The following is a 24,186-nucleotide window of genomic DNA, read 5'->3' as shown; positions in this document are numbered from 1 at the left end:
TGAAATGTTTCCGTAGCTAAGAATTTATCGAGCGGTATTTGCATCTTTCGAGGCGAGGCACTTTTCTCTCGATGTAATTCCGACTGAAATATTTTCGTCACAATCTCGACCGTCAAAGAGAGAGGTAAAGGACAATATTTGCCCGTTCACGATAAAAGTACACGCAGAGTGTTACATGTTTGCGCGGGTATTTATTATAATTAATATATCGCATAGAGGTCGCACACGTTTATGGTTAAGCCAACTAAAAATATATTCTAAAAACTCGAGCTTAAGCTCTTAAAATATGACACATAGAAGAAGAATATTTACATAGATATGCAAATATTCTTCTAAAAACTTCCTTCTTTTACAAAAACCTTAAAAAATGATAAAAAAGATAAAGATTAATGATATGAAAACAAAGTACGAATTAACTATCAGATTGAAAAAATATTGCATTATTTTCCTATTTTAATATCTAATTGTAATGAAATCTCTTATCGCATCCTTTATTGATATATATTCGAATGGGATTTGGGATTTTTCCACGACACATCTTTTGAACTAGCTTTCAGTATGATAACAAAGTTTTTTTGGCAGACGAATTAAGTATGTGCGCGCGCACAAAGGGAGATCATAAAACATTCCGACGGTGGTGGCAGCGACTGTTTGCGAACGGCTGACCGGCCAATAAATTTTGATAATGTCCTGGTTGGCTGGCCCGCCGCTAAATCGTGAGAGTCGCGGCAAAATTGGTAACGGCACTCAGGAGGTTCCATTAGGCGCATTAAGCCCTGACCGAGAGCTTTGGGACTCGCCTGGGTACGTAGAAACAACGTTTGCTCGCGAACCTTAAAGAGAACTCCGTCGTGCGTGACTAACGCGTGCAACCTCGAAGGGTTCTGGACCGTAAATGAGCCGAGAGGGACTCCCTAATTCCTCGGGATATCATTCCGTCAGTCCCTTCGTCCTCTCTCTTCTGGCGCGAGCCATGCCCGCTATGGAAGATATTGATAATACCCCGTGCGAGAATAATACCCCGTGCGAGGATTTAACAGCACCACGTAAGGCGAGGGCGAGGTAACGTTGACTTCGTACATAGATAATTAATACGATAATCTTGCTTCCCAGAATATTTCCTACCGATGTATTCTCGCAGAAACAGCGTTTGGTATATTAGATACGGCATCGTATAGACATCTATTGCCTTATTGGATATCGAATGTGGTTCACTTCTAATAAAATAAATTCGGTAGCATTATATTATGTCAATATTGTTATCGGTATATTCGAAATAGCTTTACGTGTATACTTTCGTTTTATATTCTTGATTACTTTTTACTTTGCACTCGGAGGATTACGCATGTGGATTTCCGCGAAAGCTTACTTAGTTCAACGGACCGAGGTGCGTCTCTGGATCATCCTCTTTAAATATTTCGTCAGCGCTTCCTATACTTTTGGCAAAGAGACCTCATACGAGATTGCATGCGCGTTCGCATGAGATCGATTAAAAGACCGAGCGAGATAATAACTACCGCGCTCTACTCATAGCCGTAATCGCGATTTTGTACGCTCATAATGATTCATGCGCCGATGGAGGATGCTGTGATGGCTTTCGGACGTGATAAACCTACGGTCGTTACGACCGATAAGGAACGGGAGGAACAGCCCCCAGGAATCGTCTCGGGGGAACTGACTGAAATTCTCCTCCGATAATAAAGTCGCCCCGCCGATCGATCCACCGCGACGCGAAACATTTTCCGGCCGCAAGGAATCCACCGGAGTCACCCGGGCGCGTTTGCTTTCACGCTCCGATACACCTTATCCCTTTGATTTTGATTGAATTTCATGCCCGCGTCTGTTGTGGCGACCACACCCCGAAGCGACGTGCCGTCTCTTATAGATGCGCGACGAACGATACAATATTGAAATACCTCTATATCTTAAAGATGTTCCAAGTGTCTTAAAACGCGCAAATAATATCTTGATATCATGCTAAAAATCGACGAAGAAAATATTTTATTTCGGAAATTCTCAAAAGGAATAAAGAGAAATTTATCATTTCGTTGAAAATTTAATATATTTGTGATATATTAAATGTGATTTCCTAATTAGTACTATAATAACGCTTAATTATTGTATGTAGTAATCAATGAATCTGTATATACTGCCGGTATATCGCACGATATTTCATATTTAATATCTAATTTTATTTCTGTTGGCTCTCTCTAATGTGTTTTCATTCAAATTAGTCGAGAGTCAATTGATTTATCTCAAAGAAATTCTATTATGTAATAGTTAAACGGGATAATATATCCCATCTTATTTATATGTCAATCATGGAAGACTGCCAAAAGAAAAGAGAGTGAGGAACCGATACCGTTGCCAAATCGATTTCCGCGGTATTACGAGGACAGGAATAAAAGCATGTTTTGCAGATCAGTGGTTGCCGTTCGTTGGATAAATGGGAACTCGCGTTGGAAGCGCGAGTGCATTAAAATGCCCATGCCCGTGAGAACGAATCGCAATTATAATCTTAAACCAATATGGCCGCAGCTCATCCTCTACGCGATCTCGATGGACGCGTCCAAATAAAGGGTGGCATGCCTTTCGGCGATTAACTTTCGTTGTCGCTAAACGTGTCAGTCCTTTGAGTCGACTCGCGAAAAAGGCGTAACCCGCATGTCTGGACGTAAGAGATTACCCGATACCGTCCAAACAGAACCGTAAAGTAAAAGTCGATTCGCGCTATACGACACAGACTGTCACGTTCCGGCAACGACACGTATCGGCAGTATCGGCACCGGCATGACAAAATATGCGTATGTTCAGGCTGCTTCGGCAACCGTCCGCCAGCTGACGTTTAACAGTCACGCTGGATGGATCATCTACAACGATGATGAATTGGTTCTTATATAGCCTTACTTTTAGACAAAGACGAAACCAAAGCCAAAAAAACGAAGGAAAGAAATCGAAAATGGGTATATCAAATATTTAAAAAAAGAAAACTTGAAGGGGAGTATTAGACATTGTCCAAAGACTTACTTAAAAATATGACAACAAGTTTTACCAGTATTTTAGAATACTGCAATGCAAATTTTATGACTTGTTAAAATTCAACCTATTTCAAATGGCTTATTTTATTACATATGAAGGACTTAACGTTTTTAATTAAATTTTTTTGGTCCATCTTCTGCTGCGTTCGTTCTCTACCGTTTACTAATTTACACTGTGTAATTTAGACCAGCACCGACACGGACCGATACAGACCGTCAAAATATTCTTTGCGAGAATGTCGGTCGGTCCGTATCGGTGCCGGTTAGTGTGGACAGTCTCATTTAAAAAGCATGTTTTAAAGTTTTGTCGTGCCAGTACGTGTCGTTGCCGAAACGTGACGGTCTGTGTCGTATAACCTGACTAACCGAGAAATCGACCTTAAGACGTGTAAGACAAACAACAATGGATTTATGTACACTCGTAAAACCGGGTCATTTTCTGTCCATCCGTAGCAATTCGTCGCGCGACGCACAACATGTGGGCGCTTTATCTTCGTGCAAACACATCCAAATCGAGTGTATAATCTTTACTTCGTTTACTCACGTACGAAAGTGAGAACATCCCTTTGCGCGGACAAGCGCCGGCCATTTTTATTTACAGTCGTTTGCATGTCTGTTACAATTCAAATGTCGGCAAAGAGCTACTAATAAGTCGTTGAGAAGCTATTTATATTATGTTCGTGCGTGATGCGCGTCTCAAACGAAATATCTTTTTCCCAGTTTTTTTTTACAAAACGGACTCCTCTTACGTAGTGACTTTGAGAGAATGAGAGAGGCAAGATAATTCACAATTTAAAAGAAAAGCGATACTTATAATATGGATATGAAGAAAATGGATCATCCTGGCAAATTATTAGTTAATGTGTCAATCGAGTCAAATTGCGTTCATTATTAAGGCTGGATTGACATCATACTAGCCACGAATTAAAGATTATTTAGATGAAGGTCGTCTTCTCGGTATTATGTATGACACCGAAAACAAGAATCAGTAAAAAATTTGAAATTTTCTCACAATTTTCCTTGCGGAGAATAACATTGGTAGACAGACATTAATTATACAGGAACCCCGATTACGCAAGTTCAAACATTCTCTGTGAGAAATCGAGAGACTACTCCACCCAGTCAGGAGATAACGAACTTATTATTTCAACGCGAACGTGAAGCATCGGGCATAAAATTTGAATAAATGAAAGAATAATAATACGCTTTGATGCGTGCGTGCGTGCGTGTGTGTGTGTGTGTGTGTGTGTGTAGGGGAATGTGACCATATTTGTGACAATGTGTAGTCCTGCTTTCCCATAAATCTTTATTCGACTCGTATAAAGACACGTATTTTACTACATGTGCTATTTATCATTACTATAGACTGCTATAATATTAACATTATTATTATATTCAGGTAATATTGCGAAGCATAATAACAGAGATTACAATGAGACAATTAATAATGAGATTTCTCTGAAATTTCTATTCCTTGCTATACACGACGAGTACTTAAATAGATAAGATTTTGTCCTCGGAGTACTTCGTGGAATAAGACGACGCAATTTTCCAGCATAAGGAAACCCAAAGTGAAATTAGGGAAAGATTTAAGCACCAAATGTGTTGCAAGCTAAATACAGACTCGTGTAATTTTCCGAGATGCGGGCGAGCAAATGCGCGGGCGCGCACAGAAGCGTACAGCGTACAGCGTACCTTCGGGGTGCCAAAAAGTATCTACCGTGGAGATTCTTGCTGTTGCCCAACGAATATCGAATGATACGCCTAACCGGATGGAACGATCCATGTTGCATTTGATTAAACGGGACGTTTGGTCGGTCGGTAGTGAAACTCGCGTTATTTCGGGCGCGGTATTGAATATATCCCACGGTAAACACGTCAGGATCCCGAGGATACACAGCAACGGCATTACGATACTATACTCTAGTCTAGAATATGGTATGTCGGTCGCATCGCTTTTCGGAAACATTTCACATTTGCCGCGTTCGACGTGCAGCTGGATGCTCGCCACCTCGAGGAACAACGAAATCCTGAAATAACAGCCGATTTCAAAGTAAGAACTGGCAACTTTATTCCTCGGCAAGAGGCGCGGCTGAGCGGTGTGAAGAAAATTCGCCTGAGAAAGAGAGAGAGCTCCGGATTGAAGGTTGAATTTATCAAAACAAGCGAAATGGCAAATGGTGACGTAAGTCGTAAGGAACGTAATGAAAAAATTAATAAAAACGACGAATATCGCAAAAAGAAGTATCGATGAAAAATAAATGTTCAGTGAATCATAATTAAAGTCCCAAAATTTAATTATTATAATATTAATTTATTTAATTCTTATCTGATTGTCGGCAATTCAAAATGATCAGGGAGGCAGAATTGGTTGGATACTTTGTGTCCGATACTCCGGACACTCGTTCGCGCGCAAAACTTCTCGACAGGCAAAAAGGAGCAAACGAGAAACGCGGAGCAGGCGCGACACGACTTCGGACTCGCGCTGATATAACGCGACTGCGGTATATACGAAAGGTTTGGAAAGAGCGCGGGAAGCAGTGCGAGAACGTCCCTTTCAGAAAAGCCGCGTGAAATAATCAAACATATAATAACCGCCGTCTATATCAAAAGCACACAGCACTCCGAACCGTTTATTTATATGCGAGGTTCATTTTCAACAAATAAAAAGATGCGATCGTACAAACTCACTTGCGTCTTGCGTCGAACGAGAACACCTGAAATCCGCCATATGCAATGCCCGAAGAGGAGTAGGTTGCGTCGCGGCCGTCTTCGAACGTCGCAAGACGCGTTAATCGCGACCACTTGCACCATCAGGGCACTCGAGACGATCGCCCGTCACTCAATTCGACACTCCCGACACTCGTTCGCACGCGAGATTCACATCCAACGGATAAAAAGACGCGAAAAGCACTTAGCGGCCGCAATTCACCGTCGGAGCCGCGCCGCCGCCGCCGCTACGCGATCGGAATGAACATAGCTGTTAAATATCGGATGGAGAGGGGAGGGGCCGGAGGGGAGATGCCTTCGTCAACCGTTCACGCCGCGGGCGGCGCGGGCGCCGCGCTTCACCCCGCTCGATTCTTGAATTTATTCGCGAAAGAAACGTATATGCGCAAATTCTGTTCTTACAGAAATGTTGCAAATTGATTGATTAAAAGCCATGCGATAGCCAACCGACTTGCAACTTTTCTGTAAGAGCAGAATTATCGCATACGTTTCTCTTGGGAATAAATTCAAGAATCGACTGGTTTCCATACGCGAAAACGAGTAAACTCGTTTCCGAAGTTTGGATAAATAAATGAAAAATTCGAAAAATGATCGCATCTTTTTAAACCAATGGAAAAACGACAGGTACAATAATATGCGAACTGGCATCGTTTCATTTCGTATCCCGTGCGATATCTGCGAACGACATCGCCGTAATTTTGCTTAATCCATTCGTATTTTATATGCAGAAATATATATTTAAATTCATATAATCTGCCTATGATGTCAATCGATTTATTAATGTATTAGCAAATTAATATTTCGTGCAAATTCATTAAAAACTCATACGTTGCGCAATATGCGGCTACAAGTGTAATATAACTAGTGCATTCAACCGCTTTGTTAATAATTTCGATACGTTTTCAGCAATCACGCGACAATAATTTGCGTTATTCAACAAAGCAATTGATTTTGTTCTTTTGCAATTTTCTATCACGTGGTATACAATCGGCGATAAGAACTAACTAACGGTAACAAAAATAGACTATTAAAGCGCTAAGTTAAAATGACAAAATTTGATAAACGATGGAAGAAAAGGAGGAAAAATATACGAACGAACGTCAAGGTGGAAGGGTAAAAATACGGCGTGATGCAGAGCAGAGGGTGCTGTTATCAGAATGCGCGCGAGCGAAGACTGATAAGATAAAAGTACTAAACCGTAAAGTGGAAGGGAGGAAAATCATACTAACGGACCATTGAACTCAAGATGTTTCGTTGGAGCCGACCGGTAATTCCGTGGAATGTCGATTTTCAGTAAAAGCACGTAATGAGGTTGACACTCCCCTTATTTCCATTTGCCTCTTTATACCGTGGTGCAAACTCTCGCATACATCTTTATAAAATTCGGCAAAATTACGTTACGGGTTTTAACGCGCATTGAAATTATCTTACTCATTGAGCTGCGCTCTCTTACTGCTGATAATATTAAATAAAGTCACAATAAAGTTGTGGATTGAATGAGTCTCTCTGTGCCAACTAGCAATCTTTAATTTTTCGCGAAATTTATATATATAAATTATGGATCTTTTACATTTCAGAATTCTTTAAATAAATAAGAAAATTTGCATTTTCATTCAATATTGATGAGAACGAAAATTAGTTATGATTGTAATCTTATCGTATTAATCTCGTTTTATATAATTTTATTTATTTTTAGTTAAAAATCGTTAACATTAACTCGTATTAATATAATAATTTAAAATTATATAAAATATAATTATCTTTTGTTAGAGGTAAAAAGAAAAAAAAAGAAGAATATTATAATAAACGTTTTGTAACTGACAGAACAAAAAATGTAAATATTCAATTTAAATGTAACGTTCATTTATTCCAGATCGATTTACAGTCACGAGAGTTAATCGGTGAGTAATTGGTCGCTGTTTTAATTCAATCGTCAATGCAGAGTCAGCACTTTATACGATTAATGAACTGAAAATTGGATATTATTTATCCATCCTGATGATCGAGTAGAATTAAATAAAAATCAATTCAATTCGAAACATCGCTCGCCCGAGTAATTACAAGAACGTCATTTACAATAATAATTCGCGCGTATCGCGAACGTGAGTAACGTAGAAAACGGTAACGCAGACACATCAAACATTCAATACATATATATATATTTGTATCTCACAGAATATTTAAGAGCGATCATGCTCGATTTATTGCTTACGTTACAAGAACGCACAAACTTTCTACATCGGCTTGATCGTAAAAGTTTAACAAATTTCTAAAACGTAAGTTTACGTTTGTGTTACGTAAGTTTCAGAAATGCAACTTTGTCGGCGTTGTTTAATTTTGTGCTTGTATACGAGCATCTGAAGGGACGAACGCCCTTCGAAACATTAATTTGCGAGTTACCGGCGGATTGTAAAAACCCAACGTCGAGCCCAGAGCGCCAGCGTTTCATTTCATATAGGATAAGGAAAGTTCAGCTCTCAGAAGCGGCGGAAGAGCGGCAGATGCACGTGTTTGAGTGCGCCGGCATTATTGCGCCTCGTATATAGCTCGTATATAGCCGGATTAACTATGGACTTTCGAACGAAAGTTTCGTATATTATTCTGCGTTAGACCGCAACGCGCGGTTTAGATAACGGAACGGAAGGAAGCAGCTCGGCGCTTATCAAACTCGCGGCGCGGCGGCGCGCGACCGCTAACTTTCGTCCGATTAATCGCGCGCGCGCTTTGAGACCATGGGGCGATGGGGATAAACAGCTTCGCGACCAATATATATTCTTATCCCCGGGATTCCCCGCCGCCCAGCAATTTCAGCAATCCGGAAAGATTAAATTTTCTCGAGTACAGCTTATATTTGCACACTTATTAATGAAAGAAACTTTAAAAAAGCTTTTCGTTCTTAGAACGAAGCAATTACGCTTTGCGTGCAATCATTTAGATTTTGCCCTTTTGCGAATAAAAGAAATCTGAACGTGCAATATAATATTAGAACCTAGCTGTGCATCGAAGTAAATAATTGTAAATGTAAAGCAAAGAGACTCTTTAATATAGAAGAACTCTTTTATACTGCAATACATTAAGTAATGCATATAATAATATACTGTAATACTGTTGTAATTACCTATTTTAATTCTATTATTTATGATAACAATTTTAGATTCTTTTGTTTATTGCAGTATAAAGAAAATATTGTATCTCTGTAACAAAATTTCTGAATTTTTAGTGGGACTTTTAAGTAGGAAAAAAGGAAAACTACGGTCTCTATGAAAGTACAGCGTACGAGAGAAATTGAATGAATAATTATTGATTATTCATTCGGCACTTCTTTTTACCAAGATAATCGCAAGAGAACATGATGTCCGAATTTTTTAACACCGAAACACAGCCAAGAAGCAAATATCCAACAACATGTTGTCAAGGATTCTCTACGATTCTCAATCTCTTAAGAAGGCTTACGTGCCTCTCAGACGGAGGCACATTGTCGTAAGGTTCTGGCTGCGGATTATTTATTTAAAAATCCTTTTCGACTCTCGCAACGTTCTCTACTCTTTATTCCTTTCATTCGCGTATACCGAATGTTAGATTCTGCCAACCTCGCGTTAAAGTGACACTCGTGAGCGTTGTCAAGTGGAACAGACGTAGGATAAACACGACGTTCGTCGAGATCTTGAGACGAGTATACTACTAGCATTTGGACATTGCATCCAATTTTCCAGTGTAAATACGCGGGCTTAAATAATAATTGTGAAATATTTTATTCTAATAGGAGATTGTTTTTTCATTATTTTTTCCTCAATATATTTCCTATGTATATAGGAAAATTAAAATACATGCTTACATTTCAAGAAAATTGACGCATCTGCCAATAACTCGAGGGGGTAATTAAAAATTATAGAAAGCTAAACAATAAATAAAGGTCTGCCATGGAAAATTGTCCGTACCCGGAATAATATTTATCTTGGAAATACCTCCGGGGCATAAGTCGCCGACGAAGTAATTTGCACCGAACGTCGGCGTCGCGTCGGGGCGAACCTTCCTCGTATCACCGGACGTCCCGAGGTACCGTACTTTACAACCTCTTCCCGATCTTCGATCTTGTAGAACGCGCTAAGAATTCTCGTTAAAGGAGGGAAACCTCGTATTTTTTCCACCCTCGTCCGTACTCTCCGCGAACCGAAAGGGAGTCCTTCGACGGGCTTATCTCTGCGCCTGTCGTCTTCATAGCCAATACCCATCGGGACTGCCCAATAAAAACTGTATCCGGCGTTGGCTAGCTGGTTTTCTCATTCGCTTCCACCCTCACCGCGACTTCTCGTCCAACCCGAGAAACGTCACCTTGTCTCAGGACGATCGCCCGATCTCTGTTCCAGATAATCAGCTACGACTCGAGCAGAGGTGGCGTCTCCGTGGTCACGGAAAAGGGTGACAGCACGACGAGTTTCCTCCTGGTGCAAGAAGCGAAACCGTCCGACTCGGGACGGTACACTTGTAACCCCAGTAATGCTCAACCAAAATCGATCACCGTACACGTACTCAACGGTGAGTAATCGATGATACGAGGACGCCGATCATGTGTCGGCTTCTTATCAGCTCGTGATTAACAATTGTTGTTTAGCAACAACATAAAAAAATATGCCAGAACATCAAATAATATCGGAAGCGTGAACTTCTGAGAAATCTTATGTAAATTTCATATAAGATTTTATATATAAGGGTCTTGTGTGTGACGATACATTGTGGCAAGTTTTTAATTTTTTACATTGAATAATTACATAACTATCGTTGATTTATTACTGATGTAAGCACTATTTCTCACAGCTTATCTTTAAATATAAAATTCATATTCGACAGCTCTAAGATTGTGTTTGTATATTCATGTAACTCATTTAGAAGTGGCAAATTCTCTTTTTGAGATGCGAGAATGCATCTCGTCAAGGAGAAACCGCGCCAATTACGGGAAATAATTAGCTAAATTGCATTCCATTTCGACTGAGCAACAAAAAGAGCAATGTGAAGGAAAGGGAGAGGAGGGCGAGAATGCCAAGTGCCGCGGGTCTTCAGAAAATTTAAGTGTTGCCCTCTGTTTCAGGAGAGTATCCCGCGGCAATGCAACACGGCGGTCAGGCCAAGCAACCGAGGCTGTACTCCCTTCTGCTCTGCCTGTGTCTGCTACTTTACTAATTGCTCCATTCCATCGCGCATTCTCGAAAGGAGAAATCGGAAGGCACTTTCGAGCGAAGAAAAAGAGAGAGAAAGAACAAATGAATGAATGAGAGAGTGAGTGTGAAAGAGAGAAAAAAAAAGAGAGAGAAAGAGAGAAGTATTTCCGTCACGAGTTGCGCGAACATTGCTCAGGTGTCATAGAAGCTGCGGCGAGATACGTGCGACGATGTGCATCCGATGGGGACGCTTTTGACTGTGCACCGGAACGATGAACTCTTTCGCAACGACGCGCCGTTTGTCGATGCAACCGAGCGACGACGACGTGTCCGGAAGGGCAGCGCGACGATCAGTGGACGATTCTTTTAGCGATGTGACCGCGCGCGATTCGGGACTGCGAATATACGTACGATAATACACGTAAAAGAAATATGTACATCATGAAATTCCGTTACATAATAACCGTCGATGAACGATCGGTTTTATTAACGACAGATTGCTTATTCGTGAATAAAATCACAAACTTGACGCTGTTGATCGAAAAACACACGGGTGAGTACAATTATTCGTCGGATAAATCACACAATTCCACGTTGATGAAACTGAATAAAGTGCGATTGAAATTATGGCATTCAAGATGTTGCCGTAATCGCGTATTTTCACACTTCGTTTCATAAGTTTTATTTAAACATTCCGCTCTGATTGGTCCTTGATTTAAAATTCTTCTCAAGTTCTTAAAAGCATTGGAACGTAACTTTCCCTTTAACTCGTTTATATTTCGCCGAAGATCCTCAAATTCCGATCATTCACAACTTAGAAATCCTCGAAACAATCGACTCTCTTTTCGGTACGATTGCAAATACCTCTGGTTCGAGGAAAACGTGAGTCTTTTGGGACATCTTGTACACAACACAGATAGAGCGAAAGGTGGAAAGGGCGAACGTATAACACGTATAAGCGAAGAGCGGTCGAGAACACGGAGAGGTATGCGTCGCCAGCGCGATCGCCTTTCTCTCCGCGATTAATTCGAATGGACTCGAAGCGTCTGCCGACAGTGCTGGCTCATGGACTTTCAACTGGCAAGGCTGGCGGCGAGTGCACCGAGGACGACAGAACGAATCGTTGCCATGCAACCGCGGCTTTGACCGAATATACACTTCGGAATTCACGCCTGTGTGACCATCGGTCACTACGACCAGTGTGCACCTCTGTGTACCATGATATACCGATTCTTCCCCGGCGGCATGCACAAGGAACCTTTTGTCGATCCTCCAGTCTCGTGTTCCAATATTGACGCCGCATTTCTGGCCATTGGTGAGGAGCGAAATCTCGAATTTCTACGCCGAGACCGGAAGGTATTGCGGAGGCGATTACCGCGTAATCGGATCGCGCGTCTCGGCTCTTTTCTCATCTTTTCTTTTCGCTTCTTTCCTTTTCTTCCGCGCGGCATCTCGAAATCAATTAGCGGCCGATAAAAGCCTGTGGCCTCGGCCTGTATCGCACGCGATTATCGATTGATGGCAGATAGCGATTTTCGGATTATTTCTTGGATTTATTCTCGACCAAACACGAAACACGATCGCCCGCTACTTGACAATCGTGGAACGTCGTTGAGGCTAAAGCGGCGCAATTAGCTTACGCGAAATAGAAATTGCGCGTTATGAGATTCAGCAGTAATTACGCTTCTGTTCCGACAGTTACCTCAAAAGGTGCAGAGACAAAGCGAGATTCATCGTGTATAATGATATTTGCATTAAATTCAATCGCGTTATTTGATGCGTTACAAAAATTCGAGGAAGAACGGAATCTTTTACGTCACAAAGCAAAAAAACATTTATGTGACAACAATGAAGAAAAAGATTTTTCGTGAAATATTAATATTAATGGAACTACAATCGACAGCGGTATATTTTTAAAGCAATATGCAAGTGAAATTCATCATACCGTTTGCAAGATTTTGGGATTTCGACTAACGATCATATCTTTGTCATAAAGCAAATTAAATTTCGTAAATGCATTTCTTTCTGTCAGAATTAATAGAAATAAAGCAGCATGCATGGAACGTCGGATGAAAATATTTTACAGCATGGGATTAAAATGAAATCCTCTTAATTAATTCAAATATGCAGAATCTTTCTTTCTCCACGTATGTATTTGCATTGTTTACGCAATCCTGTATTTTTTTTACCGTCACGGACCCGTCCGTGTTGGTAAAAAAAAAAAATCGCGAGATATCAAGTGAATTTATTTTCCTACTTCTCGGGGGAGCATTTCTGTAGAAGGCGGAAGATAATGAAGAAAAGTCGGTCATGCGTGCAATCCGTATATAGCGTGCACGCGAGCGAGCGCAAGAATGGTGTACGCGCGGTGAGAGTAGCAACGAGAACGCATCGTTCTAATCGATCAAGTACGCGCGAAAGATGCGCAATGCGTCCGATTCAATTAGCTCTCGCAATTTTCTTTTTTCAAACAATTGTCTATTTGTCTTTACGAGTAGTACGGAGAACTTGGAGTATAATATTGAATTTCTGCGCGATGTCCTCAACGTGACTCATAATTCTCGCTCGCGCTATTGCTGTGCCATTTGTTTCTTATATTGCACGTATTTCGTCTATCTCTCGTTGAAACACGTAAAAGTCATTACGGAAGAACTCGTCACTCATCGTTTCCTTTCAGTCTACCGTTCTTATATATAAATCGTATTTAAATCCTGATAAAATTTGCAAAATTTATTTTAAGTACATTTAAGTACATAATTTTGAAACTGCTGAAAGGACGATTCCAAAAATTCTTGCAAAAATCGATATAACTTGATGAACTTATTTCCATATATGTCATCAAAATGTATGATCGTTTAAAGATGACTTTATTAAAAAGCACTCTCGCAAAATTTTATATAATTCTTTGGTTCTATCAATCTTTTCAACGGAAATCAGAAGATATAACATTTAGATATTTCTCGTCTACTGACTACGACCGATCAGGATGCGCGTGAATAGCTATTATAGTCGGCGACCGATTTAAAATACATTTAGGAACTCGTAAACGACTTCTTGTTCGGGACGGCGCATAATTCAGTACGACACCGCGTTTCACCATCGTCGACGACGTCGGGTTCGTAACTATTAATAAAACTTCGAGCTGTCGCAAACGCGAACGGGAGTAAATGGTAGCAGAAAATATGAATAATGAATGAAAACAAAATGAAAAGTGCGGGTAAACGCCTTGAGCCTCGAAAGCGCGTGTGCGTGAGTGCGAAAGACGAACAATATCCGGTATCCGCAACGGAAGAACGTGATTAAAAAAGTTTTCAATGACCAGTAATACAATGGCTCGACCACGCGTAAGAACGCCTCTTGTCGTCATCGTCGACCGGATAATCAAGTCCCTGTCTCTAGCCCCTTATTTCCCGGGTAAAAAGATAGCGACCCTCGGCCCCTCGGCCCCTCGACCGGAGGTGAACGTTTAGTGGACCCTTCCTCCGTTGTCTCCCATCCACGACCGGTTACTTCTCCATTCTTCCTGCTGGCCGGAAAAAATCAGGCGGTTACCGAATTACGACGGGGAAAAAAAGAGTGCGAGGGTGAGATATGAGTCGGAGAAGAGAGAGGTGGTGAGCGACACACTCGCCGATCCGCCTTCATTTATCAAGTTAAAGGTGAGGTACGTCGCATTATGTCGATCGAGGTTCTCCAAGCGGACGCGATGTACGCTCGGCTTCGTACTCTGTACGCTCTCGCGCGTGTACCCACTCACACATGCCTGTGTGCTTCGCACAAGCACTGGATTAACGCGGTCAAACATCGATCGAGGGCATTAATTCGACGTTTTATATGACGGAAAGTATCATCGCGAGTGTATCCGAAATGTACATATCTCAAGATGCAAAATTGCGCCCAATGCGACAATCGGAAGATAAAATCGGCAGATATCGACGCATATTAGATGGCTCCAATATTTTCACGATGACGCAGAATGGAAAGCTTACAACGGCTTACAACGGCTTGCTATAAGAGCACTATACTTGTTTCCACGTGTTTAATTCGAGCGTAATAATAAAATGTGTTTATTGTATCGCGCAATTAATATATTTGTACAAATCACATAAATCGGCGATAAAAGAAACTTACATTAAAAATTTATAGACTCTCCGTATATAGCGAACGTACGATAAAAGCCACCGTAGCATGGCTTTTAGTAAAAAGGGTTAAACATGGAGCTTTTCTCGACTTTTCTACGCGAAGGATGTGGCTGATTTATGTACGAACGTGATTTCGAGGCATTGTAATAATTCAAGATCGCTAGCTGGCTGTACGAAGTGTTCTGTTGTATGGAACATCGTATTCTTCGATACATTTTCAATCGTGGATAGAGGGGATAGAGAGCCTCGGAACTCGGAAGTGAACATGACGCTGCGCAATACCGGAGGTTCAGGGTGCATGCAACGCGTGCCTATCGTCGTTTCTTGGTATTTCCATCCACTTTTATTCTTTACTATAATAGCATCCGACATGAGAATGCCGTTCGTGACCGGCAAACGAGACTCTCTATATGCTCGCGCTCGGTCGGACGTGCTCGTTTTTCCTCTCGTTTCGCTTTTCCGGGACGTCCGCAGCTCCGCGTACGTGCAGCCAACCGGCTTTAATTAAAAATGAGCGGCACTTTTTCTCATATTACGTCAACGGAGTAAATGTTATTGTTTCATTTCTGATTGTTACTTTGCCGACTGTCTTTATACGAATTGTTCGTACGTAATCGTATTTCTATTCGAGTGAATGAGACAATCAGAAAAATATGATCAACGTCAAACGTTATCTTCATAAAATGCTAACTATTACATAAAAGTTAAATAAAAAAGAAATCAGTTTTGTTCGAACATTTTCTTTTCGAATCAAAGGAAAGGCAATTTTTAGTGATTATTTGATAAAATTCTTTGATAGATGAAACATAATTTTTTTTACAATAACTTAATCGGCATGAACCAAAGGAATAAATGGCAAATGGTTTCTTCTTTACATTCGTAAGAACAAATAGATACGCGAATCGAATAAAGATTAAAAAGTGTAAATTCCAGTTCCTGAAAATGTTCGCATCTTACGTCGTAAATATAACAATAAACGCGTCATCAAGTGAATAAACACAGAAGAGCGAAATCTTCTAACTTAATCTGCCATTTGAGTCAATTTACATCGTCATTTATGTTAGATACTTAGGTCCGCGAAGTACAACCGCCTCGTCCGACAACCGTCTCTCCGAAGAGCGCGCCACTCATTAAGGAGCAAAACTAAACGTCGGTATAATTTCCGACTCCGGTTACAAGCGCAGCAGCGAGGTCGTTACCGCCGCGAATTAGAGTCGCGTTACAAAGTCGACGGCGACGTAGCAAACTCACTCGGCGAACGACGTCGTTGCGCGTTTCCCGAACGGAACATTGGCCGAAAACGATACCGAGCCGGGTACGTCGGGTCGGGAACGAAAGGACGTCTGTCCAGAGAGAGATAAGAGTACCCTCGTCTGTTCCTTCATATCGCAAGTCTATTTCTGGATCGCTTGGACAATAGCTTCTTTATCGCGACGAAAGTAATTCGACGAGAGTATTTCCTCCAGAGAAAAAATATCAAAGGACATTCGCGTTTGGAAAATGTCAGGGTTCATTATGTTGTCTACGACCTAGGGATAAAAGCTGATGATATAGTATTTACGATCGCGTTGGTGTCGCATCGCAAAATATCCAAGTGGACGCGCATCGTTTTTAAATTCGACACGAACACGAGCGATACACAATTACGGATTAAATTTTTACCTATCCTGCGCATTCCATGTCTCTTCCGCAGCTGGAGAGATGGATCTGTCCGCTTAGCAGTTTATAGAGTTTGTAAAGTAACTTTATACGGTTTTTATACCAGTATCACCCCTCGAGAGCCGGAACGGCCGCTGCCAAAGCGGATTCGCGAAACATGGATGCTCACGAGAACGAAATGCCTTTATCGGTCAAAATGCAATTTCACGTGTGGAAAAAAATCATATGACGGCAATTCTTTGTGAATTTTTACAACAGCCGGTCGCTCGGTGCTGCACGGTTTTAATTTACACCTTAAATAGTTGTATTAAAAAGCGGATTGAATCGTGCTTGGTAGTCGCGATGCGCGTTAGTATTCAGCGACAATCGGTGCACCCACCGACTGCGCGCAGTACTTAGATTCCACTGCCGATGCCGCTCCCGCATAATACTGGATGTGAACGTCGAGACTAGAATACGCGGACTGAGATAGAAGAATAGAGAAAGAAAGAACGAGAACGTGGGGGAAAAAAACGAATAATCGCGTAACAGTTAACATGGAGACTATGGAGAGGCGCGATACGCTTAGAGCCGCGACGGGCGGTTGCCGTTTTTCATTCGGATAGCAGGATATACGCAAATAAAAGAAGTGGTGCGTGCCGCGGTTTCGTTATTCCACCTTCGGTATCAGTGGTGCACGCTCAAATAAGCTCGTACCCGTACTCGTAAAGGAAATTCTCCATTACGATTCGTCGAGTCTCGATACTTGAGAGAACGTATCTCGAGCGAGAAATGTAATTATGCGAGTATCGAAACTGATTGTCGCGCGAAAGAAACAAGTGCAGGAAAAAGTCAGACGATGCGACCGTTCGTCCAATATTCGACAAATTCTATCGCTCAACAGTTACATGCAATATTTATCTTTTCTACTTTTGATCGATTATCTTGATTCGCTATAACAATAATGTTCCTTGTGAATAAAGTTCCGAAGGTGACTGACGTACGTGAACAAAATGAAAAAAGCCAAACCAGACCAAACGTATTCTTTCGTCGAATATTGGCATCAACAAATCGATCTGCCTCATGTTTACGCAATATTTATTTCTTCTATCTTCTTTAATCGATCATTTCAGTTAACTGTAAGATACCTACATCGCGATTAGAATGTCAATTTTATTTTTCCAATATCCAATAGCAGCGATCCAAAGACTTCTAAATGTACGTAATAATGTTCGATTTATCAAAATATTAAACACTCATCGGAGAACTTTTATTTTCAATTATCGTTGTACAACAGAATCGATCGATCGACCTTCTTTTGGTCGACTGTATATTTGCCAATTTTTCGCATGTGCAAATTTCCAATAACTACGCTGCGATGTGTATACTTTTGATTCGAAAATCTGACCAGCGAGACAAAAAAAGAGTATAAACAGAAAAACGAAAAAAAAAATGCGAAAAACCACTTTCGTTTGTTCGGCATGACGCGAATTAGTATGCAGCTCGATGCGCCGACGAGGAAGAGGATTTTAGGTGACGATTTGTTTTATAAAAAATCGACGCATTGGATGCGCTATCAAGTGCGAGACGCGCGACGTACGATGATGACGACTCGTTAGCGTTCGATGTGCGAGACCACGTAAAAAGATTTACTTAACCTTTCGCGTTTCCTCAAATTATATCTTCGTCGCCGATATTGAAGACAAGAACTCTTATTACGTTTAGATCGTTTCGTTAAAACTGAACGTTAATTAATTCAAACAAACGTGGTGAAACATGATTAGAATCGTCATCTCTTACATCCGATTCATATCCGATTTTGTTAAATCGTAAAATATATCGTAATTAAAAGTGGAGTTATATATCGCATGAAGATCGAGATATATCTCAAGATTTCGTGAAATACCCTTCGATAGTTCGAACACGGTTAGTGCAACAGAAAAGAGATAAAACGCGATAAAGATTTAGCGTGTTACTATCATACGTTCCTAATGGACGGTTCATAATAACGGAATTAATGACGAATAATCGAGTAGTTATCGTTTAATGATATTCAGTTTCGTACAATATTCGCATAATAATTATGCGCACACGCAGGTCATGGAAAACCGAATGCGGGCAGTCCCTCAGCCTAATTCCGACGATTAAATCAATGACCACGACGCCAAGCATTGATACGCGCAATCTGCATTTTCCGCTCGCGCGTTACATCTCGCTCGGGCGGAATTCACCAGAATTTGACGAATTAAACGAACATCAAACATGCTACCTGGCATACGCGCACAACAGACCATCACCTTTGTCGACAATGGACTTTCGATCGACACTATATACTTCTCTCGTATGTAAATATGTACTTAAAAGGCTGTTTAGTTGTTTAGTTGGTCTCGACAATATGACGATTGCGACGTTATCGCATTTATCACTATACATGCAGTATACACGATTCATTTTGTACGATATGCCTGTGTATGTATTCGTGCGTGCATGCGTGCGTGCGGGCGTGTATGCGTGTATGCAAGTGTATACAATATTGATCACTACGGTGACGATAAATATTAAAAGTCAAGGGAAGTAACGTCGGGATTTAGTGTGTAACGTTAGGCGTCATAAATAAACTCTACCGAGCGCGACGAAGAAGGCAACACATCGTGATATGCTGCACCGTAATTACATTGCGTACAATGTGAAACACCGCAGGTAATTCAGTAAATCGAGCGGCAATGTGACTTAAATGCAAATGTTACCGACGTCATGCGCATGTGTCACCGTAAGATAACATATTGTTGTTGTAACAATTGCATCAAGTCGATACCAGGAAGACGAAAAATTCCTCACTTTAAACCAACGGAACTCGACAGTGAATTATGCATGCGAGGTAATTTTCGCCTTGTGTGCCCATGACTAGATCAACGGCAGATCTAGGAGATTCTCAACAACCCGGCCATCGAGATAAAAGATTTCCACAACTTCATTACATAATTAACATTTTTTTTATACAATCTTGGCCAGGCCAAGATAATGCATGAAAACTATGAAAAAATAATAATAAATTCCCATTGAAATCTCGGAAAGAGAGAGAAAGAGAAAGAGAGAGAGAAGGAGGGAGAGGGAGAGGGAGAGAAAAAGAAACTCTGTATCTGCCAGTGGATGAAAGAGTGTGCCTGTGCTAATTACATTCGTAAATCTCATACGAAATCGCCGCATGACATGGCCACCGAAGATGGCTGCGTGCCAGATCGGATAGCTTTAACGTAATCTTAAAATATTCCATGTTTCCATGTGTGCGCGAATGTACGTACGTATGTATGAGCAGAACCGAGCGCGTGATCACTTTTCCGATATTCGATTTGCCGCTGCATACCCGCGAACGCTCTCATTAACCTTTAGCAGGCCAGACGTGAATGAGAGTGAGTTGTTTTTTAATGATCTACAACGGTGTTGCCGCGTGATAATTACGACGCTCGCTTTCTCTCTTTTACTTTATAATTTATTTCTCTCTCTCTTTCTCTCTCTCTTCTCTCTTCTCTCTTCTCTCTTTCATACTTTTTCTATATCTCCGTGCGCGTTTGCTCATGGAAATCGCACGCGCGGATAAACTGCGCGAAATATCAAACCGCGTCCAAAAATTCCTGATTGCATGAATGCGCGGGACGCCTCTGCAATACTTGAGGATTCGCTTCCTTCAAATGACCACTTCCGATACAATCGTCAAGGTGTCGATATTGAATCGGAGAACTTTTGTTAGCATTTATGTCAACGTGATTTCGAGACATATGCGATCGAAGAGCGAAAGTCGGATATTAACTAGATACTATTCTGATAAACTAATATCCTGAATTACGGCAAAAAAATATTTCAAATTTGTCGTTTAAGAGATATCAAGTCATTATGTAAATTTTAGACAATTCGAGATAATAAATTACTAAACGATATTTCTAAAACAATGAAATTTGTTGTGCTTTTCATTGTAATTCAGAAAATCAGCATTTTTAGCATTTAATTGATATTTGACTTGGGCTCTTCAGATAAATCTAGATGAAAGAATTATGTGGATCTTCTTACAGAGAGAAAGGAACCAACCGACAATCCCTATCGGATTAACAATAAAAAAAAAGCACTGTCGACTGATTCCTTCCTAAATAATGCGCGTCATATGTTCGCGCAACACAATATTCTGATACGCTATCGTTGAAGGTATCAACAATCACACACATGCGAAACTAGAATAATTCACAAAACTCCACATATTGTAAATATGTCAATATCCAGAGAAGACAAGATCTTCCGGCCAGGATGCCGGCGTCCAAGCGTGATCAATCCGGTCTGACCGAGAGAAGCTTCGTCTGGACTTATCCGATCTCTCTCTCGCGGAAAGGAGACAGGATCGAAATTATAGCTGTGAATATGTAAGTAAGCGGAAAAACGTGACGTATGAAAGCGCGATTTATCTCGCATTGGGGGAAACCGATCGGAAAGATGGCGAGAAAAAGCGGAGAAACTTTAAGGCTCTCTCTTTCGTAAATCAGCTTTCAGAGATAGAGGACAAAAAAGAAAGAGGGAGCGAGAGAGAGAGAGAGAATAAATCTAGAATGCGTTGCATGTAAAAAAAGAAAAGGGGCTGCCACCGTGCGAATCACAGAAGGCCGTAGAGAAAAAGGGATGGGAATGGAGGGAAATAAAGATAGTCAGGTTGAATCAAAGCGGACTCGCGAATATGAGAAGGCGCGCGAATGGAACTGCTCGTGGAAGTTTCGAAAAAACTTCGCCTTCCATTCGCGATCCCAACCATGGCACGCGGTATTCTCGTCAAGGTCGAACCTCTCCATCCCTCGGCGAGCCCCCGGTGCGAGAGGGATAATATCGGAAGAACGTCGAGCTATCGACTGATATGGGCGTCGCGCGTCGTCGCGCGATCAGTAGCGCAAAGAAATGCGGTGCGATTCGATTTGCGATCTAATCTGATGCAACGGCGGCAGGTAAGTATGGCGAGAGAAGGAGAAAAAGAACTATCTGTCGACGGATAGTTGGTTACGCGGATTTGAATTTTAGATAGGATCGCAGAGCTCCGTTGTATCCGTTAATTGTGAAGAATAACGGATCGCGAATATATATATATATATATATATATATATGAAATTAGTAATTGACTCTCGAACGATGAACGGTTCCGATAAAGTGCACGCGATAATGAATGACGTACAGTTTTGATAAAAATTCTGACGTCCGCCAGTTCCGCCACGCACGAAATGGTGGGCGTAAAATACTTTCTGAAAATAGATATTGGAAACTGATTTGATTTTCATTGTATATAAAGTCTGCCTTGTTAATAATTAATCGTTGAAATTTTAACATTTGCTATATTTAAATTTTATTTTATAGATTTAAAAGAATTAAGTATATGAAGATTTTGCACATAATTTCTATGATATTTTAAAGATATTTGTTCTGCTTAAAACTAAATTAATATTTAATAATTAATACAATAGCGGATAATTTTATACGAGAATATTTTAACATTAAATTAATAGCTTTTAATATAACGAGAAATAATTTAACTGTAAATTATAAAAGATAATTTATATAATTCAATTCCTACTCATATCAGATATAGAAAGATGATAGTAAATGCGAATACTGAAAGTCAATCAAGAATTATGGATCAGCAATTTTATATTTCCAGTAAATTCCGAAATAGATCAAGCACAGATCGGATCGACCACCGCATATCGGAACACTGCCAGTTCCGTGTTGGACGTTACTAATAAGTGGCCGTGTAAATATTATCAAACTACTTCGATCACACTCTCCACTCGTGCGAGAGTAGCTAATTAAATTAAATAAGACAAGAGTGATAAAATGTGTCGCGACAATGATGTTTAATGAAAAAAAAAAACGGTGCCGTTTACACCCACGCGTACATACACGCATATACTCACACACGCATACGCAGACAACAGACAGACAGACAACACGCAGAACGTATTCGCTCGAACGCGCGGGCGTAAATCCCTGTATTAACGTGGGATACGAGAAAACTATAAAAGAGATCATCCTCGCATTCATCGATCGGACTTATGTTTCCTCGAACACGTCGCGTTGTACGCGGCGGTGTAATAAGTTTCTATCCGTTTTACATTCCTAACTCGTTGTGTTGCGTTCACATCGTACCATTTATAGATAGGCTAATATACCTAATAAGTGTTTCGTCTAGCCTACGATGTATATTGTATCTATAATCAGAAATAAATTATCGACAGTAAATCGCTCTGGTGTTGCAACGACATCGCAGCAAATTTACCTCGCCCTACACAATGTAAGTACTCATCATTTTTGGCACGTTGATATTAAAACCATACTCGATGATTCCTACAGTACAGAGAATTAGTTTCCTATCGTATATGCGAGAGAAGGTAAAAATTGATTTTTTTTATCAACGAAAGATTTGATATTTTCTTACAATTTATCGTCATCGATGGTTTATTAAAACACAGATTTCATAGCCGATCGAAAATAAATGAGAAATAATGCGGAGAACAAAAAAATAAGATTTCATGTATTTATAAATGTATTAGATTCCAGATTCGATTTTTTTTATTTCTAATTGACGTTGATTGATTTAATTTCAAAGCACGCATATATGTATGTAGTGAAATATCGAGAGTTTAGGATTGTAATTCGTAAATAATTGAACGTTTAGTCAAACAATGATCATACAATATGGATCACTCAATCTCTGCGAAAGAATGGCAGGCACAGTGAGTAAAGTCAAACTCGAGGAATAATCAAACGTCGATAATTATAGTGTAATTAAAATCAACGATATGAGGTCCTGACCACCACTAACCATTGTCGGCACATACTCGAGGATCTCGCGCGAGAGGGAGAACGACGCCGATGAAGGATAAACGTTAGACACGCAAGACACGAATTTGCATGGACGATGCATTATCTCTACACGTGTAATATGACATCCCCATCGCACGATTACCACGAAGGGAAAGCTCGCTCGCAATTAGACCACCTGCGGTTTGGCCTAAGCTGATCTCAGACGATTACCTATTCCCCTCTGCTCTGTCGAGTCCCGCTAAACCTTTCAATTTATTCCGGGACCGCTAATTTGTTGTAGTCGCACATGTGTATAGCGTGCAATCGCGTGTTCGTGTTGCAACGCGCTACCAACGCCGTGTTGCGAAAACTTGGCCGTTTAAAATAAGTAAAAGATTCAGGCTGAGGCGTTCCGCCTTATATATTCAAAATCTCAAGTGATATTTTCGAAATTTTGCATCAAAATATTTTTGCGCTTATCCTCGTTATTCTGAGTGTGAGCTGCTAATATCTTTGAATACTTTCATGTTCCTCGTAAAGATTCTTTCTTTTTTAATCTGACGATACTCACACATAAAGGTAATGAGACATCAAAGTCGAGATTTTTTTAACATCTATATAAAAATATATTTCTTGTGAGAACGAGCTGAAAAA

The 24,186-nt window shown here is 40.6% G+C and overlaps 1 protein-coding gene and 1 long non-coding RNA gene across 12 annotated transcripts in view; one reads left to right on the top strand and one right to left on the bottom strand.

Annotated features, from left to right (window-relative positions):
• LOC139771897 (uncharacterized) overlaps window positions 1-5,846 on the bottom strand; it is a 43,006-nt gene extending 37,160 nt beyond the window's left edge. Inside the window, exon 1 of the long non-coding RNA XR_011718002.1 lies at window positions 5,730-5,846. This is a non-coding gene — a long non-coding RNA (uncharacterized lncRNA). The remainder of the gene's footprint in view (window positions 1-5,729) is intronic.
• Window positions 1-22,968, top strand: part of LOC139771895 (neurotrimin-like) — a 307,135-nt gene extending 284,167 nt beyond the window's left edge. For 10 of the 11 annotated variants that reach the window (XM_071705059.1, XM_071705054.1, XM_071705055.1 and 7 more), the window contains 2 exons: window positions 10,136-10,304; window positions 10,855-22,968. In XM_071705059.1, the coding sequence (XP_071561160.1) occupies window positions 10,136-10,304; window positions 10,855-10,946 (261 nt within the window). In that variant the 3' untranslated portion in view covers window positions 10,947-22,968. The remainder of the gene's footprint in view (window positions 1-10,135; window positions 10,305-10,854) is intronic. The other variant, XM_071705060.1, reaches the window with a different exon arrangement.
• Window positions 22,969-24,186: the final 1,218 nt, after the last annotated feature.

Source organism: Temnothorax nylanderi, unplaced genomic scaffold, assembly GCF_030848795.1.
Source record: "Temnothorax nylanderi isolate EJ_2023f unplaced genomic scaffold, tnyl_v1.0 TNYL_tig0045_pilon, whole genome shotgun sequence".
NCBI classification, from domain to species: Eukaryota; Metazoa; Arthropoda; class Insecta; order Hymenoptera; family Formicidae; genus Temnothorax; species Temnothorax nylanderi.
The sequence above is the reverse complement of the archived record's forward strand: the minus strand, read 5'-3'. Positions and strand labels throughout refer to the sequence as shown.